General features: G+C 50.5%; 1 protein-coding gene across 1 annotated transcript; it reads left to right on the forward strand.

The window, feature by feature from the left end:
• Nucleotides 1-5,409: 5,409 nt before the first annotated feature.
• UNC45A (unc-45 homolog A (C. elegans)) lies at nt 5,410-20,024 on the forward strand. The gene is made up of 20 exons (XM_006885214.1): nt 5,410-5,508; nt 5,672-5,833; nt 6,060-6,096; nt 6,387-6,562; nt 9,293-9,385; nt 9,808-9,975; nt 11,344-11,512; nt 11,796-11,966; nt 13,832-14,003; nt 14,756-15,056; nt 15,710-15,804; nt 16,070-16,223; nt 16,608-16,742; nt 16,948-17,075; nt 17,222-17,288; nt 17,719-17,832; nt 18,027-18,142; nt 19,314-19,431; nt 19,516-19,671; nt 19,767-20,024. The coding sequence occupies exons 1-20, from the start codon at nt 5,458-5,460 to the stop codon at nt 20,022-20,024; spliced, it is 2,841 nt and encodes a 946-aa protein (XP_006885276.1). The 5' UTR covers nt 5,410-5,457.
• Nucleotides 20,025-20,597: the final 573 nt, after the last annotated feature.

Raw genomic sequence — 20,597 nt, forward strand, 5'->3', positions numbered from 1 at the left:
GTGCAGTTTCTTGCCACTAGGCCACCAGAGTTCCCCGGAGTGAATAATTTAAAAGCGATATGTGATAGGGTATTATGGTTATCACAAGAGTCCACAATTAAGGTTGCATAGTGGAATGTACTTGGGGTGGTGGGAGGGGTGCGGGGGGGTGTGTATCAGGGTGGGAGTGTTTCTTTTGAAAGAGAGGAGCGAACTGGGGACTGGGGTGGGGAGGAGTGCTGGGCGGGGAGAGAAGTGCAGCAATGAATGAATGGAAATCTAAAATCTCTGTAAATGTTCATTAAAATTATTTAAAAAAAATTAAATGTCTTGACATGAAAAAAGGAACCTCTTTAAAGTACTTACAGATCAAGAATGCCAGTTTAAAGACTAAGGTGCTCCTGACCCAAGCTGTGGTATTTTCAATTCCTTCAAATGAATGTAAGCTGGACAATGAAGAAGCAAAACCGAATCACTTGAATTGGTAATGTTAGTGAAGAATATTGAATATACATACCGAGGTGGCCTAGAATAAGGAGTTGTGCTGCCAACCCAAAGGTAAGCAGTCCTAATTCACGAGGGACTCCAAGGGAGAAAGAAGAAAAAAATATCCTGTGTGACTTACAGCCTCTGAAAAATCCGTTAGGAGGTCAGCTGTGAGCTGGGTCTGACGTCTGACTCAAGGCAATGAGATGTATCAAAAAACCAAGCAAATCTGAGTGAAATATCTCAGTCACAAAAAGGCAAATGCTGCATAGTGCCACTGTTGTAGAATGTGACTGACATCAGGGTTGGGGTAAGACTGAAAAAAAACCCCACAGATAAATTATGTATACTGCATTGAAACAGATGAGGGAGAGAACAATTTAAAAGTGATATATGATAAGGTATTATGGTTATCACAAGAGTCCAGAATGAAGGTTGCATAGTGGAGTGTACTCAGGGTGGGGGGATTGTATACCAATGAAGGAATTTTTCTTTTACTTTTCAAAGAGAAGGGCGAACTGGTGGAGAGGGCTGGGCAGGGAGAAAAGTGCAACAATGAATGAGTGAAAATCCAATATCTCTGTAAATGTTCATTAAAATTAATAAAATAAACCAAGCAAATCTATCTTCATTCATTGTTGCACATTTTCTTCCCATCTCCTCCTGCCTCCCCCGGTCCACTTTGCAGTACTTTTCTTGTTCTAGATTGTTGTCATATATTTAATGCCTAATCATATATTCCTTTCAGACCATTCTTCCCCTCATCTGTTCCAGTGCAGTGTTCTTTATCCATTTTTCTTTATTCTCCTCCCAACTCCCCAGGTCAGTCTTATTTTATAACAGCAGTATTATATATTATTTGTCCTTTTGTGACTGATAAATTTCACGTAGCATAATGTCCTCCAGGCTCACCTATGTTGTGTAATGTTTTACAAGTTCATTGTTTTTCAATGCTGCATAATATTCCATTGTGTGAATGTACCATAGTTTCCATTGGTACTTGAGTTGCTTCCATCTCTTTGCTATAGTGACTAACACAGCAATAAAAATGGGTGTGTATACATCTGTTTGCATTGTGGCTCTGGTTTCTTTAGGATGTATTCCCAGCAGTGGAATTGCTAGGTCAAATGGTATTTCTATTTTCAACGTTTTGAGAAAGTGTCAGACCGCTTTCCATAATGGTTGTACCATTTTACATTCCCTCTAGCACTGAATGAAAGTTCTAATCTCTTCACAAACTTACTAGTATTTATTGTTTGCTGCCTCACTGAGGTTTGTTATTGTTGCTGAGGTGAGATGATATCTTATATCTTTTGATTTGCATCTCTCTGAGTTAGGGATTTTGAACATTTCTTCATATGTTTCTTTGCCATATGAATGTCTTCTTTGGTGAAGTGTCTATTCATATCTTGTGCCATTTTGCAATTGAGTTGTTTGCCTTTTTTTTTTTGTGTGTGAGGTGAAACAAATCTGTCTTGACAGAAGTGCAAACAGAGTATACCTTAAAGCAAGGGTGGTGATACTTCAACTCACATACTTTGGGCATGTTGTCAGGAGGTGTCTTGTAAAAAGACATCATGTTTGGGAAAGCAGAAGGTCAGCAAATGAGAGGAAGACCCTCAATGAGATGGATTGACACGGGGGCTACAACAGTGGGATTGAGCGTGTTTGAAATGATAAGGGCGGTCCAGGATAGGATAAGATTTCAATCTGTTGCTCATAGGGTTACTATAAGCCCTAGTTGACTTATTGGCACCTAGCAACAGCAAGAACAACTCCAGCTAGCTTCTTGCCTCAAGCCCACCTCTACGGGTCTGATCTCAAAGTCACAGAAAGCAGCTGGTGTGGGGAGTTACCAGCTGCCTCACAGGCCTTAGTTCAGTGCATTTTGTTGTGTACTGACGGTACAAGATGCACATAGCCGGGCTCCCTGAAAGCCACAATCCACCTGTAGACAAGAAAACAAAGTGGCCTCACCTTGTGTTGAGTCCAGAGCAGGATGTCATAGGGGCCTCTGGTCCCTGGAAGAAGGACATTTCACCTAGCTTCAGGTCAGAGAAAGCTTCTTTGGGAGGGCCTCTCCCCACATGGAAAGATAATCCCATGAAAAGTTAGAGCTCAGGAAATTTTCAACTATGTTTTGTCTGATTCTCTGTGCCGACCTGGGGCTGGTTGCTATGGGCACAGAGCCTCATGTTTGGGTCGGTCCATGAGCCCCCAGAGAAATTGAAGCCTGCATGGGGATCCCTACTTAATTGCTTCAGTTTCAGGCTCTCACTTGGCAGTGCTGTTTCTGCAGGAACTGTCTTCTTGGCTCTCAGTGGCAGGAGCCAAATTGACATTGCTTACTTGGGCCACAAGGACTCCTGTGTTAGTCCCCAGGCACCTGCTGTGGGGCCCCTGGGGTGATGAATGTTGTCTCTGCTGTTCTGGGAGCCTGATGTTGTCAGGCTGAAGTAGACAGTGAAACAACACTTAAGGTTGCTGGCTGATGGCCTCGGGCTTTCCGAAGAAATCCTCTGTCAGTGGATGGCAGCGATGCAAAATGAGGGGTAAGAGGGGCTTGGAGAAGCACTCCCAACACATACACACAAGCTCTGTTATCAGGAAATGGTTTGGCTAGCTGCTAATTAAGTGTATACCAAACAGACAGGACACTCTTGAGCTTTTGCTCTAGCTAGGGCAGGGAGTCCTGCAACTAACTCAAAGTCTGAGCCTCTCTGGCAATTTAAATCCAACGAAAAGCTCCATGAGAGAAAGATGGGCAATCTCCTCCTGCATGATTTACAGCCTCAGAAAGCCGACTGGAGGGTCAGCTATGAGTTGGTTCCTCTTCAATGACAATGAAGGGGGGGAGTGTTTTGGAGGTAAGTTCAAGAGGGGAAAGTTACTGAAAGGACTTGTCCTTGGTTTTCAGCTAGTTTTGGTGGTTACCACATTGTGGAGGTTACTGCGGGGCTTGCAATGAAATGGTCAGAATTCCCAGGACAGAATCCCAGTATTCCGTAATTGGAGAGCGGGTAGCAAGGAACAACTCTAAATGCACATTTGTTTTTCTGGTTAATGGCTTAATTTTTCTCTCATCCCTCATTCTGTCCTCTATCCAGCCTTTCCTCTTTCAGCTCAGAAAGGGAAGCGTGGAGCCACAGTCCTCACACTCATTTTCCAGTGATAGAGAAACTTTAGAGACCTGTGACAGAGAAGCATTAGGTTTGTATTAATGGTGACTGCGAACCGTGGGTTTTAATTGTTACTTTCTTACTTTCTGCAGTCATGGCTTAGAAAGACAGATGCTCAGGTGTCTAGGACCAAGGCTCAGGTGGAGGTGACTGGCCCATGGGCTTCCAGAGAAAGCTGGGCCCCCTGCTGACAGGCCTGTCGGTGGGGCTCCCATTGTTCTTCAGCTGGGTGACCGTCGCCCAGCAGCCCTCTCTCTCAGGTACAGCACTTCCCGCCTCACCATCCACACACTCCACCGTCAATATCCTCTACTCTCAGCAGCTGGCATGGGGCTATTTTCACATTGGAAGTACTGAATTGGGGAAGGGGGAAACTGAGCCTCTCAAAACGGCTGATTCCTTTTAGTTTCTAGAAGGGGTGGGATCGGAAGTGGGCAGATGAGTCCAGCCTATTTCCAACCTCTTTGCTCCTGCTTTCAGCTCTGGCCCACCACCCCCATTTGTGCCAGACCATCCGGGATGCCGATGGCCGCCGCTCCCCAGGCTTCTTCTGCCCTCGGCTCTCAGATACTCCCGAGGAGGCCTACTGCTGCCACCTGCAGGACACAGGTAGCTCCTGCTGCACCCGGGCGGAATTCGAGGCTCTCTACCAGGTCAACGTGTCCTCCCTTCCACCCCCGCCCATTCTCAGGTGAGAACTCCAACCTCAGAGCCACTGGGGCAGACAGCGAGTTTCACGATCTGGGCTTCTTCTGCTCTTGAATATCAAAATGAAGGCGTGTGGTTTAGAGATTATTGGAGGAGCAAACATTAAACAGAAAGTCACGTGAAAACATGTTACAAACAATTGTAGTAAGAAACGTTCAGAGGCTGGAAATGTGGGTCCCTGGAAGTCACGGTGTAGGCTGGGTGAAGGTTCATGTCTGAGAGGATCTTGTAGCCTGTGGATTACAGGGTTGGTTGGTTTTTTTTTGGGGGGGTGGTATTATTTTTTGTGTATGTATACGGTCAAATCGGTCAAATCGGATCTGACTGGAGGGGATTGAGCATCTGGTGGATTCAGACCGCTCCCCTCTGGGATTGCAGTGCAGCTTCTTGCCACTAGGCTACCAGAGCTCGCCGGATTACAGTTTTTTAATTTTCTTTTTTTTTAGTTTGCATACAAAGTCGGTATATATTTTGTTTCATTAATATACATTGTGCTTTCTACATTTACTTTATGTTTACTAGGTAATGAGGTTTTTCTCTAAATACATATTTTATATTTAAGTCCTGAAATCTGCCCATAAGTATGCTTAGGGTGCCGGTGAGCCTCTGAATGTGCATGCAAATATATGTGGGTATGCATGTCTACTACATTCATCCTGGGAGAGGATCCCAAACTTTTAGAAGGTGCGTAACCCACAAGCCGTAGCATCAAATCTACAGGCTTCTGACACTCCTGTTTTCCACAGGGGCACTGGTCCGCTCATAGCGCTGGGCCTCTACAGCCTGTTGCTCGTGGCTCTGATCACCGTCGACCTTGTGCACTTCTGCCGTGGTCGGAGTCCCGGTGGCCAGAGACCCCGCGCTCGGTCCTCCGCCGCGCGCCCCCTGCAGATCCCTGCAGGAATAGACTGAGTGCGCCCGGAACGCCCAGCGCCCGGGCTCCCGGCGAGCCACGCCCCTTTCTCCGGGCGCAGGCGCGAGGCCCCTCTCCGTCTGACGTTTATCTGATGCAAAGCTGGGGTGGGGCCAGCTTCCATAGATTCCAGAGCCTAGACACACCCTGCCCCAGAGAGCGCCTGCGCGGGCCCTGTATACCTCCTGCGCAATGACTGTGAGTGGTCCAGGGACCCCCGAGCCCCGGCCCACCGCCCGTGGGGTGCGTACTCATACCCCGATGCCATCCCTCTTCTCACCTGCCCTGATCTTTCCCCGACCTCCTTCTTCCCGGGCCTTGATTGCAACCCCAGCCTCCACTTGTCAGTTCCCTAGCTCTGTTCAGCGCCCACTCTCTGTTGTCTGCGTCCCCTTTCTCTCCACAGGCCAGTTCAGTGGAGCAGCTACGGAAGGAGGGCAATGAGCTGTTCAAATGCGGAGACTATGTGGGTGCCCTGGCTGCGTACACTCAGGCCCTGAGTCTGGACGCAGCGCCCCAAGACCAGGCCATTCTGCATCGGAACCTGGCCGCCTGCCACCTCAAGTTGGTGAGGGAGCGAGGACACCCTTTCCCTGCCTGCATGGCCCTGAGTTTGCCCATCTTGTCGGCTACTTGGTCTCTGGCTAGGCATTCACCTCCTAAGCTTCTCACCCTTGTCAGTGTCGTGGGGGCTGAGGGTGATGGGGCATCAGGTAACTCTAGAGACCTGGGGTCCCTCTGCTCCCTGAAAGGAAGATGACCAGCCACTCAGGTTCCCGTTCTTTCTCTTTCAGGAAGATTATGACAAAGCTGAAAGTGAGGCGTCCAAAGGTAGGGCGATGTGGGAACCTTTGGGGGTTTCTGTGGTGGGCAGGGACTCTGGGGCCATTCAGCTGTCCCATACTTCTTTCCCTTTGGCCCCTGAAGCACATCTGCCTTCTCTCTTTCCCATTTCCTGGGGCGTTTCCTTTTCTACAGCTACTCTCACCTTTTCTGAGGCTGAAGTACCAAGCCCTGCATCTGGCCCCTCTCCTTCCTCTGATCCGCAAGATCTGTCGCTACTGTTCTTGCCTGGAGATGGTGGCCTCGGGGGTGCTGACAGAGCTCCTGTTTGTGCTCAGCCATTGAAAAGGACGGTGGGGATGTCAAAGCCCTTTACCGGAGGAGCCAGGCCCTAGAGAAGCTGGGCCGCCTGGACCAGGCCATCCTTGACCTGAAGAGATGTGTGAGCCTGGAGCCCAAGAACAAACTTTTCCAGGATGCCCTGCGGAACATTGGCGGCCAGATTCAGGAGAAGGTATGTGAGGGGCCGGAAGAAATGGAGTTCTGCGCTGGTGGTAGACAGGGCACTGGCAAAGGACCTGGGCCAAGGATGTAAATAGGCAGCTCAAGGGAGAGGAGATAGTGCTGGCAGAGAAGCATGTAGAAAGGGCTCGATCTTGCCAGTGACTAGGAAAATGCCAAATAAATTAGCAACAACATACTTTGTTGGTGATCTGTTTGACCAACACTTCAAAGTCTATGCATGCTGCTGGAAGGAGAGAGGCAGACAATTGGTGAGTTATAGGGACGTGACCACTGAAGGAGATACAGCTCTCGAGAAGATGTTCAGTGTGTACTAAGGAACTCTGGCAACGTAGGCAGTGTTAGGTTGTAACTGAAAGGTCGGCAGTTTGAATCCACGAGCTGTCCCTCTGGAGAAATATAAGTAGTCACTTCCCACAAAGATTACAGCATTGGAAACCCAGAGGATGGTCATTATGCATTGGACCCAACTCCATGACATTGAGTTTTTTGTCTGGCATCTGTTATTATTTTAAATGAGCATGTCCTTGCTGTCTGCCTTAGGCCAACTTTGTCTGTGTGCATGTGGAGGCAGATGTCTGCTTATTCCAGCCTTGTTTGTAGTAGCAAAAAATTGGAATGTGCCTGAATGCCTAGCAATAGGTGAACGGCCTACCAGACACCTGTGTTAGCAAGAAAAGGTGGATACAGGTGTATTGACACAGAAAGTTACATGACATTTGCTAAGCAAAAAAGGCAAATGATACACTTTTATATTAAAATAGTCTCCCACATGCACACACACATACACACAAAAGTGCTTTTTACTTTGTGGATATGCTTTGATACATAAATATGAAGGCAATTTTTTAAAAGAATCTTTACAACAATAAATGAATGGAAATCCAAAACCTCTATAAATGTTCATTAAAATTTAATTAAAAAAAGAATCTTAGACGTTAACAGTGTGGCCCTTTTGGCTTTTCAGAGGAGATTTCACTTCTTCTCATTTTCAGGGGTCTTTTTTTCTTTTAATGATCAGAAAGTACTTGTTTAAAACCCAGACCTACTGCTGTCAAGTCAGTTCCCACTCCTGGTGACAGTCCATTGTGTTTCCGAGGCTATAAATCATTACTGAAGGAGACTGCATCATCTTTCTCCCAGGGAGCAACTGGTAGATTCGAACCACCCAAACTCTAAGATACATGTAATTAAAATTTTAATTTAAAATAAAGACTTCTAAAGTTCATTGCCAAGTTTGAATTAGCCAGATAATGTAGTTTTAAAATGCTGGTACAATGAAGGCAAGTGAGGGTCAACTCTTAATTGAAAGATTGAGACCCGGAACAACCACTCTGGAAGGTTGTATGGTGCTTTCTCAAAAAGTTGGAAATAGAAATACCTTTTGACCCAGCAGTTCCACTACTGGGAATATACCCTAAAGAAACCAGAACTGCCACCCAGACAGATATATATGTACACCCATGTTTATTGCTGTGTTGTTCACAATAGCAAACAGATGGAAGCAACTCAAGTGCCCATCAACAAATGAATGGATAGAGAATCTGTGCTGTATTCATACAGTGGAATACTACACAGCACTAAAAAATAAGGAACTCATGAAATATTGTACAAAATGGGTGACCCTGGAGGACATTATGCTGAATGAAATATCTCAGTCGCAAAAGGACAAATACTACATAATGTCACTGTTATAAAACAGGACTGACATGGGGGTTGGGAGGAAACTAAGAAAAGAGGGGATAAATAATAAACAGTGCATTTAAGTAGATGAGGGAAAGAACTGTCTAAAAGAAATATATGATTAGATATTATTTGCATGACAACAGTCCAAAATAAGAGGTGCATAGCCAAACGGACTGGGGGGCAGGGGGAGGGAAGAAATTGTGCAACAATGAAAGAATCTTTTTAAAGAGAAAAGCTAACTGGGTTGGAGTCGTAGGGAGGAAAATGTACAACAATGAATGAATAGAAATCCAAGCTTTCTGTAAACTTTGATTAAGCTATCAATTAAAAAATAATAAAAAAGAAAGATTGAGACCCAGTTTTCCTCTCAGCTACTTCCGTTTGACTGGTAATGGCTGCCCAGAGCTTTTTCTTAAGAAGGATCAGAAAACAGGTCTCTTGGGTTTAGTAGGACATTTGCTATATATGATTAGTCATATCTTCTCTGGGTGCAAATGAGGAGGGGGGTGACACCGTACTGGACATAGGTCTTTTGTGCTCAGGCCTCTGGGGAAAGGAGTTAGCCTGGGATAACGTTGCCTGTCTGGATTATTTAAAACACTGTCAAAGGGCAGTTGTGAAGCTGAGGCAGTATTTGCAACTCTCTCATGACCTACGTGCTTCATTGCCAAGTTGAGTGCCACATGTGCTAGACCCATCCTATCACAACAGAGACAGCACCACAGGGAGCGGGTGGCCTCATCACTAACTGGATGTTGCCTCTTCTGAATGGCACTGCCTTTGGCACCAGCCCTCCCTCTGCTGCCCAAGTGGGAAGTGGCTCAGAGAGGACAGCAGCCCACAGGGAGTATGGGAGGAGCCGCCAGGCGAGTCTCTTCTTGTCCAAAGCACCTTCATGCCATTCCTGAGCCCAGACATCTCACTGTGCCCTCATAGCCAGGAGCAGGGCCCTGGGAGGAGCCATCGAGAACACAAGGAATGTATAGTGTCTATCCAAGAAGGCTAATTTCTTCCATGCCTTGTTGGTTTATCATAGGTACGATACATGTCCTCGACAGACGCCAAAGTGGAACAGATGTTTCAGATATTGTTGGATCCAGAAGAGAAAGGCACTGAGAAAAAACAAAAGGTATACGCAATGACTAAGCAGAGGGGGCTGACTGCCACTGGAATTGCCTGTCTTCAGCCCCTTTCCTGTCAGCTGATGTAGAAATGCTGAGGGTCTGGGGCCTTAGTGTGAACCAAAGAGAGGGAACTGATGTTGTGAGTACCTTACTAGCCAGACTGTCTGTCAGGAGCTAGGGGTAGAGAGGTGACCGAGGCACCATCCTGGCTCTTCAGGTTTGACTGAGGGGTCAAGACCTCCATTACTGTAATCTTCAACCCCTCTACCTACCTGTCAGGAAGCTGAAGTTCAGGGAGGTACAGTTTGTTCCCGAGGCAATTCAGCCTCAGGGTGGAGGCTCTTTGGTCCGGAGCACTGGGCTCCTGGTTGTCCTACCTGTGCTGTGTGTGGAATGCTTATGTAAGCGTGCACTTCCTTCAACCCAGGCTTCTCAGAATCTGGTGGTGCTGGCCCGGGAGGACGCCGGGGCGGAGAAGATCTTCCGGAACAATGGGGTCCAGCTCTTGCAACGACTGCTGGACACAGGCGAGACTGACCTGATGCTGGCGGCTCTGCGCACACTGGTCGGCATTTGCTCTGAGCACCAGTCCCGGGTAGGTCGGGGAGAGGTACTGCTTCCATCAGCCTGTCCGTCCGTCCACTCATCTTGTTACACGAGGAACTTACAGCAGTATATTCATTTCCTAGGCTGCTGTAATACTGTGCTGCTAGCACTATGCTCGAAAAAGATAGCATTTTCTGGTTTCACGGTTTTGGAGGCTCGAGGTCCAAATCAAGGTGTCAACAGGGCCAGGCTTTCTCTGAAGACCTGAGGGAGGTTCTCTCTTTAGTGCTGGAAGCATCGCTCCCGTGTCTGCCTCCGTCTGCAGCTGGCTGTCTTCCCTCTATATCTCTGTGTCTCTTCCATTTTTAAAAACACCAGTCACACTAGTTTAGAGCCCATCCATCCTCCCCCATGTGACTTCATTCTAACTAATAACTTCTTCAAAACCTATACATTTGAGAAAGGTCAGCAGAGGTCAGGACTTTATCTTTTTTGAGAATGCAGTTCAACACATGATAAGAGAGTACAAGGAGATGTTTAATAAGAGAAGTGGAGAAGTGGCATGAAAAAGACCAAGGTGATTTGACGCAAGTGGGCGAATTGCCTCTAACGCTAGGTCACTAACTTTGAGTGGGTGGTCTGCTCTCAGCTCCCAGAGGACACTTACGGTTGATTTGGCGAGTCCGTATTATAAAAGTTGGTACTTGCTCCTGCTGTGGGGGTCACACTGGCTCTTCCCCTGGCCAGCGTCCTCACAGCAAGAGGAGTGGTCAGTGATGTCTCCCACAATGTCTTTGTGAGGCAGTGACATATATGATTCCCAGTGTGGACTGAGGCATCTGAGCACAGACTGTTGAGTAGCAGCAGCCCTGCCCCAGGGGCCGGTGTGACTGAATCCAGACCTTCACCTCTTACCTGAGCTGGGCAAGGCCAATGGGGCGGGGATTTGCCCACAGTGTGTAGATTAGGGGTGAATCTTTGAAATAGTCTTCATAAATTCTTCAAGCCAAGCTCAAATTCTATTTCTGGGTCTCCCAGCCTAAAAAGGGTAAAGCCCATGTAAATCTCCCACCTTCAGGGTTCCTGTTTGGCCCTGTGTGGACTAGGATAGACCCAGCTTGGAAATAGTGGAGAAGCATGTGTCTTTGAGCCTGTCAGTTGACTCTCCATTGTGTCTCCTCCCTGGGGACCAACTAGCTAGAATGGCTGCGCTCAGGGCCACAATGTCCCTTGTCTTCTCTGCCAAAGGCCACCTTGAGGAGAGGTAGTAGTGGAGACAGGTGCACTTTGTTTCCACCTGGAGCAGGTATTTCCACCCAGACATTGGCTCACCTGCAGGCCCCCCTCCTGGACTCCCAGTTACTGTCTCTGTGGCTGCCCTTGCTAATAGGTGGTCGTATCCTCTCTTGTACCCCAGACAGTAGCCACTCTGAGTGTGCTGGGAACTCGGCGCGTGGTATCCATTCTTGGCGTGGAAAACCAAGCTGTGTCCCTGGCGGCCTGCCACCTGCTGCACGTTATCTTTGATGCCCTCAAGGAAGGCGTTAAGAAAGGTTTCCGAGGGAAAGAAGGCGCCATCATCGTGGGTGAGTGGAAGCAAGTCTGTGAGCCTTGTCATCTCGGAGCAGGCGATGCTGACCAGTTCTGTTGAGACCAGACTTGCAGGTGCAAGTACAGGATTCTGTCTTGGTGACAGTATTATACACTAGATTCTAAGCAACTAGCAAGTCAGGGGTGAAGGCTGGAGCCCAACCCCGCACCCATGGTGCAACGTCCCCTTGCCAGTTCTCCCTGGCCTGTTAAGGAAGTTTTAAGTATCAGATAAGGACTGGACCACCATGTAACACACTTGTGTCTTCTTCCCGGCAGATCCTTCCCGGGAGCTTAAGGTCCTCATCAGTAACCTCCTGGAGCTTCTGACTGAGGTGGGAGTCTCAGACCAAGGTCGGGACAATGCCCTGACCCTCCTGATTAAATTGGTGCCCCGGAAGTCTCCTAAGGACCCGAACAACAGCCTCACGCTCTGGGTCATTGACCAAGGTATGTGACACACTTGACAGTCGAGAGCCTGCACCCAGACATTTCAAAGAGTTGTGATTGTACCCAGACATGTGTCCTCATTCATGTGCCTTCTGTGGCTAGCATTGTCTCTGTGGGACCTGAGAGTTAGACTCGTCAGCCCATAACTGCACATACACTTACACGTCAGCCTATATACTAGAGGCTAACGGGCTAATCTGAGTGGCTTCTGGATCTGAAGTTTCTTTCCGTGAACATGTGTGACTTCCTTACTCAGGAAAAAATTGAAGAATAGCACAGCAACAGAGAACTGCCTGAAGTGTAGGCTGGATTTAGAAGAGGCCGTGGTATTAGGGATATTATAGCTAATGTTAGATGGGATCTTGGCCTAAAGCGGAGAGTACCAGAATGTCTGTCTGTGTTTCTTGACTATACAAAGGCATTTGACTGTGTGGCTTACAACAAACTGTGGCTGACTCAGATGAATGGGAATCCCAGAACACTTGATCATGCTGATGCAAAATCTATACTTTGACCAAGAGGTAGTTGTTAGAATAGAGTAAGGAAACTGCATGGTTCAAAATTGGGAAGGGTGTGGACCAAGGACATGTCCTATCTCCATATCTTTTCAATCTATATGCAGAACAGATTATCTGGGAGGCTGGGCTCTATGAGGAAAAGTGTAGCATCAGGATTGGAGGTAAACTCATCAACAATCTGCGTTATGCAGACTACACAACCCTGCTTCTTGAAACTGAGGAGGACCTGAAGCACTTGCTGCAGAAGGTGAAGGACTGCTGCCTTCAATATGGATTGAAGCTCAACATCAAGAAAACAATGATTCTCACCACTGGGCCAATTGGCAGCATCATGATGGATGGTGAAGAGACTGGGATTGTCAACAGCTTCAGTTTGCTTGGCTCTACAGTCAACACTCTTGGTACCAGCAGCCAGGAAATTAAAAGATTAATTGCATTGGGAAAGTCTGCTGTCAGAGACCTCTCCAAGGTACTGAAGAGCAACGTTGTCAATCTGGAGAGTAAGGTGTGTCTGATACAGGCCATCGTCTTTGCACTTACTTGCTATGCATGAGAAAGCTGAACAATGACTAGGGATGATAGAAGGAGAATTGATGCCTTTGAGCTGTGGTGCTGGAGAAGAGTATTGAATATACCATGGACTGCTAAGAGAACAAACAAGTTTGACCTAGAGAGGTTGAAGCCATGCTGCTCCTTGGAGGCAAGGATTCTGAAGCTTTATTTTGACATATTTTGTACATGTTGCAAGGTGGGATCTGTCCTTGGAGAGGTACATCATGTTTGGGAGGGTGGAGGGACAGCGCAGGAGAGGAAGACTCTCGATGAAATGGATTGATTTAGTGACGGGGGTAATGGGGATAGGTGTGTCGGAGACAATAAGATTGGCAAGAGATAGAACAGGTTTTAGGGCTGTTGTACATAGGGTCACTATGAGTTGCAGGAGACTTGTCAGTGCATAACAACAACAATGCATAAATTCAAACTTCTTTTTTCTCGTAAGAGAGAGATACAAAAGCTTTGGTAAAGGTCTTAACATGAGCATGTGTTTGAGGCCCCTCGTTTGTGTTCCCAGTAATCTTAGGAGGTATGGGTGGGGTTTTCCTCATCAGTCTTAGAGACGAGACACTTCTGGGCCTCAGAGCACAGGGCTCGCATGCAGGGCTAGGATGTGGATCTTACTTCCGAGGTCGTTCCCTGATGCCATGCTGCCTTCAGACCCCACATCTTCCTGTGACCTCCTTATCTCAAAGGGAGGCGTTCCCGTTCCTCAGTGCATCTCCCTCCTAACCCCTTAATCCATAGTGGCCGGTACGCATGTCCTCTGGACTAAAACAATGTCCTTTTCAGGTTTGAAGAAGATTCTGGAGGTGGGGGGCTCCATGCCAGCACCCCCTGGGGAAGTAACGGGGACTGCCAACAGCCGCATGAGCGCCTCCATCCTGCTGAGCAAGCTCTTCGATGACCTCAAGTGCGATGCCGAGAGAGAAAATTTCCACCGACTCTGTGAAAACTACATCAAGTACGGAGGCTCCTGTCTCCCATTGCGGGGGCAGCTGGAGGGGGTGTCCAGCAGTTCTGATCCTCTGAGAAGGGACAGCAGAGGGGAGGGAAACCTTGTGGTAGACTAAAGTGGTCCTGAGCCCCATTCTCCTTCCAAAGGTAACTTTGGCCAGGCAAGTGTTTTCTGAAATCAGTAACAGGTGTTCTCAAACGCATGCTGTGACTAAGCTCCTACTTACTATTGTTGCCAATATAGCTATCAACCACAAGGGTCTTTACTTTTAAGGAGCTTGTAATTAGGGAGGTGATTGGTGATAAGCACATTATGAATAAATAAAATTATTTCTGATCTTAGTAAGTTCAGACAGGGAAATGGGCAGGGTAGCATGAGAGAGAGGCATGAGTGAGACCCTGCTCGATAACTCACGTGCGTCCAGTCGGAACCGACCCGTAGTTGATCCTCCAGCGGGTTTTCAGAGGTAGTTTAATTGCCTGGGATGAGATTGTTTGTGTTTCTCTCAAAAAGCAGCTGGTGGATTCAAACTGCCTGCCTTTGGGTTGGCTGCATAATTCCTTACCACTAAGCCACCAGAACTCCTTATCAAGCTAGATAGAGAAAACCAGCACCTATTGTTTGGGCAGAAACATCAAGTCCTTCCCTGCCTGCTTACCTAGCACGAGTGCCTGGCCCTGGAGGGGAGAGGAGATAAGAGGCAGGGCAGTCCTCTTAAGCTGGTCTTTATGTGACAGTTGTTACCCTGTGCCCCTCAGGAGCTGGTTTGAGGGCCAAGGGCTGGCCGGGAAGCTGCGGGCCATCCAGACAGTGTCCTGCCTCCTGCAGGGCCCAAGTGAGGCCGGCAACCGTGCCCTGGAGCTGAGTGGCGTCATGGAGAGCGTGATTGCGCTGTGTGCCTCCGAGCAGGAGGACGAGCAGCTGGTGGCTGTGGAGGCTCTGATCCATGCGGCCGGCAAGGCCAAACGGGCCTCGTTCATCACTGCCAACGGCGTCTCACTGCTCAAGGACCTGTACAAGAGCAGCGAGAAGGACAGCATCCGCATCCGGGCGCTAGTGGTAGGGCAGGGCCAGGGCAAGCACGCAGGGATGCCAGCTCGGCTCGGGTCTCAGCTGTGGCACCAGAGGGAATGAGGGGGGCCCTTCGGACCTGGTTGAAAGCAAGGTCCAGGCCACTGGGGAGCTTACAGCCAGTCAGCAGATGAGGCATGTAGGGGCTGTGTGGGCAGTACTGGGGGCTCAGGGAGGAGCACCTGTAGGAGATGAGGAGGGAGGTGTGGAGAGGCCAGGCCCACGGGGAGCACGTGCGCATCTCCTCAAACTGGTGCTTGGATGGCCCTCCATGGTTGCATAGTAGCTGGGCACCTGAGGACGCCGGTGTTCCTCCTGGGCACATTTAGGCTTGGCTTGCTCCCTCCCCTGAAGATGCTGGCCTCGGCCTAAGCCCCTTTGTTCCACACACAAAGCTCAACTTCGTTTACAGAGCTCTTATACCAACACAGAGAGGAATGAAGAAATCCCAGGTCAGGAGTGGTGTAGGTTAGGAAGGGCCAGGGGCCAGGGAAGTCCAGCGACCAGGGTGCTTGTTGGTCTCCATTAGTGTTAGGTCTCGAGGCCTCCCTCACAGCCAGATGCTCTGGATGGTGGTCTGGTGGGATGGGGCAGGGTCCCTGGGAGGCGAGGGGAGGTAGCCGATTCTCGCTGTCCTTCAGGGGCTCTGTAAGCTCGGCTCGGCCGGCGGGACAGACTTCAGCATGAAGCAGTTTGCCGAAGGCTCCACTCTCAAACTGGCCAAGCAGTGCCGGAAGTGAGTTGGTGGCATTACCGTGCCTGGACCCCTGCCCAGTAGAACTAGGGGGGCCCTGGGTGGCGGGCACCTCACTGACCCCTCTCTTCTCTGCTCTCCGGCTCAGGCAGGGGCTACTCTCCCCTGCAGACACTCTTGGACCGTAGCAAGTGAGCTGCTTCCATATGTTGAAGGAATGTCCAAGCCCCTGGCTTTGCCCTCTTAGACCTGGCCTTCCTCTTCTCACCCCACTTCTGACAGCTGCCCCCCATCCCCATGCCCTCAGGTGGCTGTGCAATGACCAGATTGACGCAGGCACCCGGCGCTGGGCAGTGGAGGGCCTGGCCTACCTCACCTTTGATGCTGACGTGAAGGAAGAGTTTGTGCAGGACGAGGCTGCCCTGAAGGCTCTCTTCCAGCTCAGCCGGGTAGGTCTGGGGGCTCCTGACATTGTCCTGGACCATGTCTGGGACTAGAGCTTACTTGGGCTTTCTTGGTAAGTCTTGACCACTGGCTCTTGCAGCTTTTTCCTGGTGATCCTGGGAGGGTGGGCAGGGAGCTCAGGTAGCCTCTTGGTGTGACATGGGACCAGCAGTGTCAGAAATGACAGCTTGTTGGAGGAGCTGGGAAAGCCAGTTTGTGAGCTCCCAAAATCCAGATCCTGACTGGGCCCTGGGGAAGTCCCCACCTTTATCCCATTGCCTGGGTGGTCCAGCCGGGGGTAGGCCGGGGTGCCTGGACCGTGGAAGCGTAGTCCCAGTGCTGTGGAGTCCTGTGACCCTAGGCTGGCCTGCTGGATGTCCTTTGTCTCTCTGCAGTCTGAGGAGAGGTCTGTGCTCTTTGCGGTGGCCTCAGCCTTGGTGAACTGCACCAACAGCTACGACTATGAGGAGCCTGACCCCAAAATGGTGGAGCTGGCCAAGTACGCCAAGCAACACGTGCCGGAGCAGCACCCCAAGGTAAGGGGCCCCTCAAAGGAGGCAGGGATCTACCTGACACATGGGCAGTTGGCCCAGGGTATCCACAAAAGAGTCTCCAGTTACAGTAGGTTTATTTACCCTTTTGGGGCTGTTATTCCCACAGTCAACAGTTGGTGCCATGAGGAGGGGTCCCCTGTCCCCATCTAGTCATCTGGGGTCTCTGCTGAGCTGCTTCCGTCCACAGGACAAACCGAGCTTTGTGCGAGCCCGGGTGAAGAAGCTGCTGGAGGCAGGGGTGGTGTCAGCCATGACGTGCATGGTGAAGACTGAGAGCCCCGTGCTGACCAACTCCTGCAGGGAGCTGCTGTCTCGGTGAGTCCGTGGGACCCGGCAAGCCCTGCTCAGCTCCTTGGCTCCCACAGTGACTGCAGAGGGAACCAATCCTGAGGGGGCAGGCACTTTGCTTGGCAGAGGCAGTGTCCACCTGTTTCAGGCCAGCCACATCCTTCTCCCCACAGGGTCTTCCTGGCGCTGGTGGAAGAAGTGGCAGACCGAGGCACTGTGGTCGCTCAGGGAGGGGGCAAGGTACGCTGGGTGCAGACTCCTTCCTGCAGACGGGGGCCATAGGCCATAAAACATGACTCATAGCCGCTGTGCTGGCTTTCGAAGTTGACTGGAGGGCTGCAGTGCATTATTAAGTCCCAGCATATGTGTCTTCCTGCTGCGTGAGGGACGCCAAGCTGGGGTGGCTCCTGGGCCCTGAGCCCTCTTTCTTCACCCTTGTCGAATTTCCTCCACAGCCCAGCCCTCAGCACTGTCATGTCCAGCCGTTATTGGGCATTTGAGGAAGTGTGTGGGGCACTCAGTAAGAGAGAGGTGAAGAGAGTAGGAGTAGGGTCAAGCCTGGACTGGGGAGGGGGACAAAGATGGGGGTGGTGCTGTCAGGGCCGCAGGGCCTGATGGGATGGGCCCTGACTCCCAGCATGCCCTGCACCCTGACCACTTGCTCCTGTAGGCTTTGCTTCCGCTGGCGCTAGAAGGCACTGACGTGGGGCAGATAAAGGCCGCCCAGGCACTCGCCAAGCTCACCATCACCTCCAACCCAGAGATGACTTTTCCTGGCGAGCGGGTGTGTGTCCTTCTGCCCTGACCCTGACCTCATCCCTTCCCTGGGCCCTAATGTTTTCCACCATGGGCTGCAGCTCCTCTTTGGACAGTCTTGCTGAGTCCTAGAGGGGAGGGCAGCACTCTGAAGTGGTCTCCTCCCTGCAGGGCCAATGGGGGCTGGGGTGAGTAGCTCTGACAGGTGGGTGCATGTTACAGATCTATGAGGTGGTGCGGCCCCTGGTCTCCCTGTTGCACCTCAGCTGCTCAGGCCTGCAGAACTTCGAGGCACTCATGGCCCTCACGAACCTGGCAGGAATCAATGAGCGGCTCCGGTGAGGATTCTCGGGGTGAAGGGCCTGGGCAGGGCAGCAGCATTTGTGTCATCCCTAAGAGTTTGGAAAGCACTTCTCAGCCACTGGCCCATTTGAGCCTCGCAGTGAAGCCTCTGCGTCATGCAGATGAGACTGACAGAGCATGGCTTGTGCAGCTTCTGCTGAGAGGCAGCCCAGCCCTCAGGGACGGAGTGCGGGGTTGGGGAGTCAGAAGGTGTGGTTCAAATCCTGACTTCACTGGGTCACTGATTGTTACCTCAAGAAAGGTAGTTAATCTCTCCTTGCTTTGGCGTTTTCCTCCGTGAAATACTGTTGATCACAATACTTGCCAGTGAGAAGTTACGTATAAAAGTAGTTTATACCTGTCTTGCCCCTAGCAGTGTACCAGTACGCATTAGCCATTATTCCTGGTTGTTACCTTGGGCATATTACTCAACCATTCAGCCCATTTTCCTTTTCTGCAAAATCGTAATGACAGTCACACCCTCAGATGTTAAGCTTTGGTGTCACCATGATGACCCAGATCTCCTAACTCCTAGTTGAGAACACTTCCCATGGCCCCATGCGCTCTCCTGGGCCTGCTTAGAAAGCTGTAAACTACCTGGTACAGGGAACTCTTTGGACATTGCCAAGGGAAACCTGTTGCAGACCGTTGGTCCCAAAGAATAGAATTACAATTTTTACAATTATTAATAAAGAGACAAACAGCCAGGAATGAGATAAAGCAGAGAGCGTAAAACAGAGGGTCAGCAGTTCTCGACTGAAGACCTCAAGCCATGCTTCTCTGAGTATTTATTTAGAATCATAAGATAAAAAAAATAAAATCACAAGGAAGTACAAAACAAAGGATAATGGTGAAGTCTTTTACAGATAAGGCCAAGTTCCTCTTTATGCTAATATCAAGGGGGAGGGGTTCATTTGACACAAACTAAGAACAATGTTAACTCCTAGGGAACGCCCCATTGCCACAAGGTGGGCAATCAAGCTTCCCTCATTTCCCCGAAACAGCATTTGGTCTAGTATTATTAAATCTGATATTCGGCTTCCCTTAGAAATCCCTGGCCCAGGGCTCAGAGTCTGGGGGTTTGGGTCTGGCGGGGGAGTGGAGGGTGGAGGAGGAGTGGATGCAGAGGCTGTGATGCTGGTGGCTGTCCCCGCCTCTGCCCTGCAGACAGAAGATCCTGAAGGAGAAGGCGGTGCCCATGATCGAAGGCTACATGTTTGAGGAGCACGAGATGATCCGCCGGGCAGCCACAGAGTGCATGTCCAACATGGCCATGTGCAAGGAGGTGAGGGCTGGCCCAGGGCAGTCATGGGGGGCCAGACACAGCAGTGTCCCCGCCTCAACACCCGCCTCCCTCCTCCGGCCACAGGTACAGGACCTATTTGTTGCGGAGGGCAATGACCGGCTGAAGCTGCTGGTGCTGTACAGCGGAGAGGACGATGAGCTGCTGAGGCGGGCGGCCGCCGGGGGCCTGGCCATGCTCACCTCCCTACGGCCCTCACTCTGCAGCCGCATCCCCAAAGTGGTCAGTGCCTCTACCTATGCAGGGGGAGGGCTGGGCCAGGGACTCCTGGCTTGGTGGCGCGGCTCAGGGGACACATCCTTCCCTGTGTCCTACAGACCACACACTGGCTGGAGATCCTGCAGGCCCTGCTTCTGAGCCCCAACCAGGAGCTGCAGCACCGGGGCGCCGTGGTGGTGCTGAATATGGTGGAGGCCTCCAAGGAGATCGCCAGCGCCCTGATGGAGAGCGAGGTTCTGGAGATCCTGTCTGTGCTGACCAGAGGCGAGGAGGGCCCTGTCACCAGGGCAGCCACGGCGTGCCTGAGGAAAGCGGTGGAGTACGGGCTGATCAAACCCAACCAAGACAGCGAGTGAGGGGTTGCCTCACGGTCCACTGCTCGGGCACAGTGAACATACACGCCTCACCTGTCACAGCACTGGGAGAAAAGACACAGGCAGCTCTGGCCAGTGGGACAGGGGATGCTGGCCTCTGTTCTGCGTTAGCCACTTCCCACCACACAACCTGCTGTGAGCACTGCCTCCAGCCTCGCCTCACAGGGCCCTTTCCTGTACGACTGTGGACAGAGAGTGGGGCTGGCACACCCACCCCGGTCTGTGAGTTCCCAGGCAGCAGGAAGGGCACATCACGCAGCTGCATCAGCTGTGAGCACCCAGCGCCTGCTAGCGGCCCACCCTGCCCTCTAATAAAATGTGTGGAACTCAGATGTGTGCACTGTTCTGGGCAGGTGGTCTGGCTGTGGGCAGGGGAGCTAGACCTTGGCACCGCTTTAGGGCTTCACAGGAGCAGACCTACCACCATGGGAGGAGTCTGATGATTTTTCAACCAGGGTTTTCTCGGTCACCTCTTGGTCATGTTGGAGGGGAGAGGGCTAAGCCCAGGAAGCTAATCAAGAAAGTACAGTGGAGTGGGTTTGAGGACTTGAGTAC

Source organism: Elephantulus edwardii, unplaced genomic scaffold (genome assembly GCF_000299155.1).
Source record: "Elephantulus edwardii isolate Elephantulus edwardi_28Jun2011 unplaced genomic scaffold, EleEdw1.0 scaffold00041, whole genome shotgun sequence".
NCBI classification, from domain to species: domain Eukaryota; kingdom Metazoa; phylum Chordata; class Mammalia; order Macroscelidea; family Macroscelididae; genus Elephantulus; species Elephantulus edwardii.

Bases quoted from the DNA above. Each gene is read 5' to 3' on its own strand.
- UNC45A (XM_006885214.1), top strand. From the start codon at position 5,458: ATGACTGTGAGTGGTCCAGGGACCCCCGAGCCCCGGCCCACCGCCCGT. The intron at 9,386-9,807 runs GTATACGCAATG...CCTTCAACCCAG, and splicing joins GCACTGAGAAAAAACAAAAG to GCTTCTCAGAATCTGGTGGT. The intron at 17,833-18,026 runs GTGTGTGTCCTT...TGCATGTTACAG, and splicing joins TGACTTTTCCTGGCGAGCGG to ATCTATGAGGTGGTGCGGCC.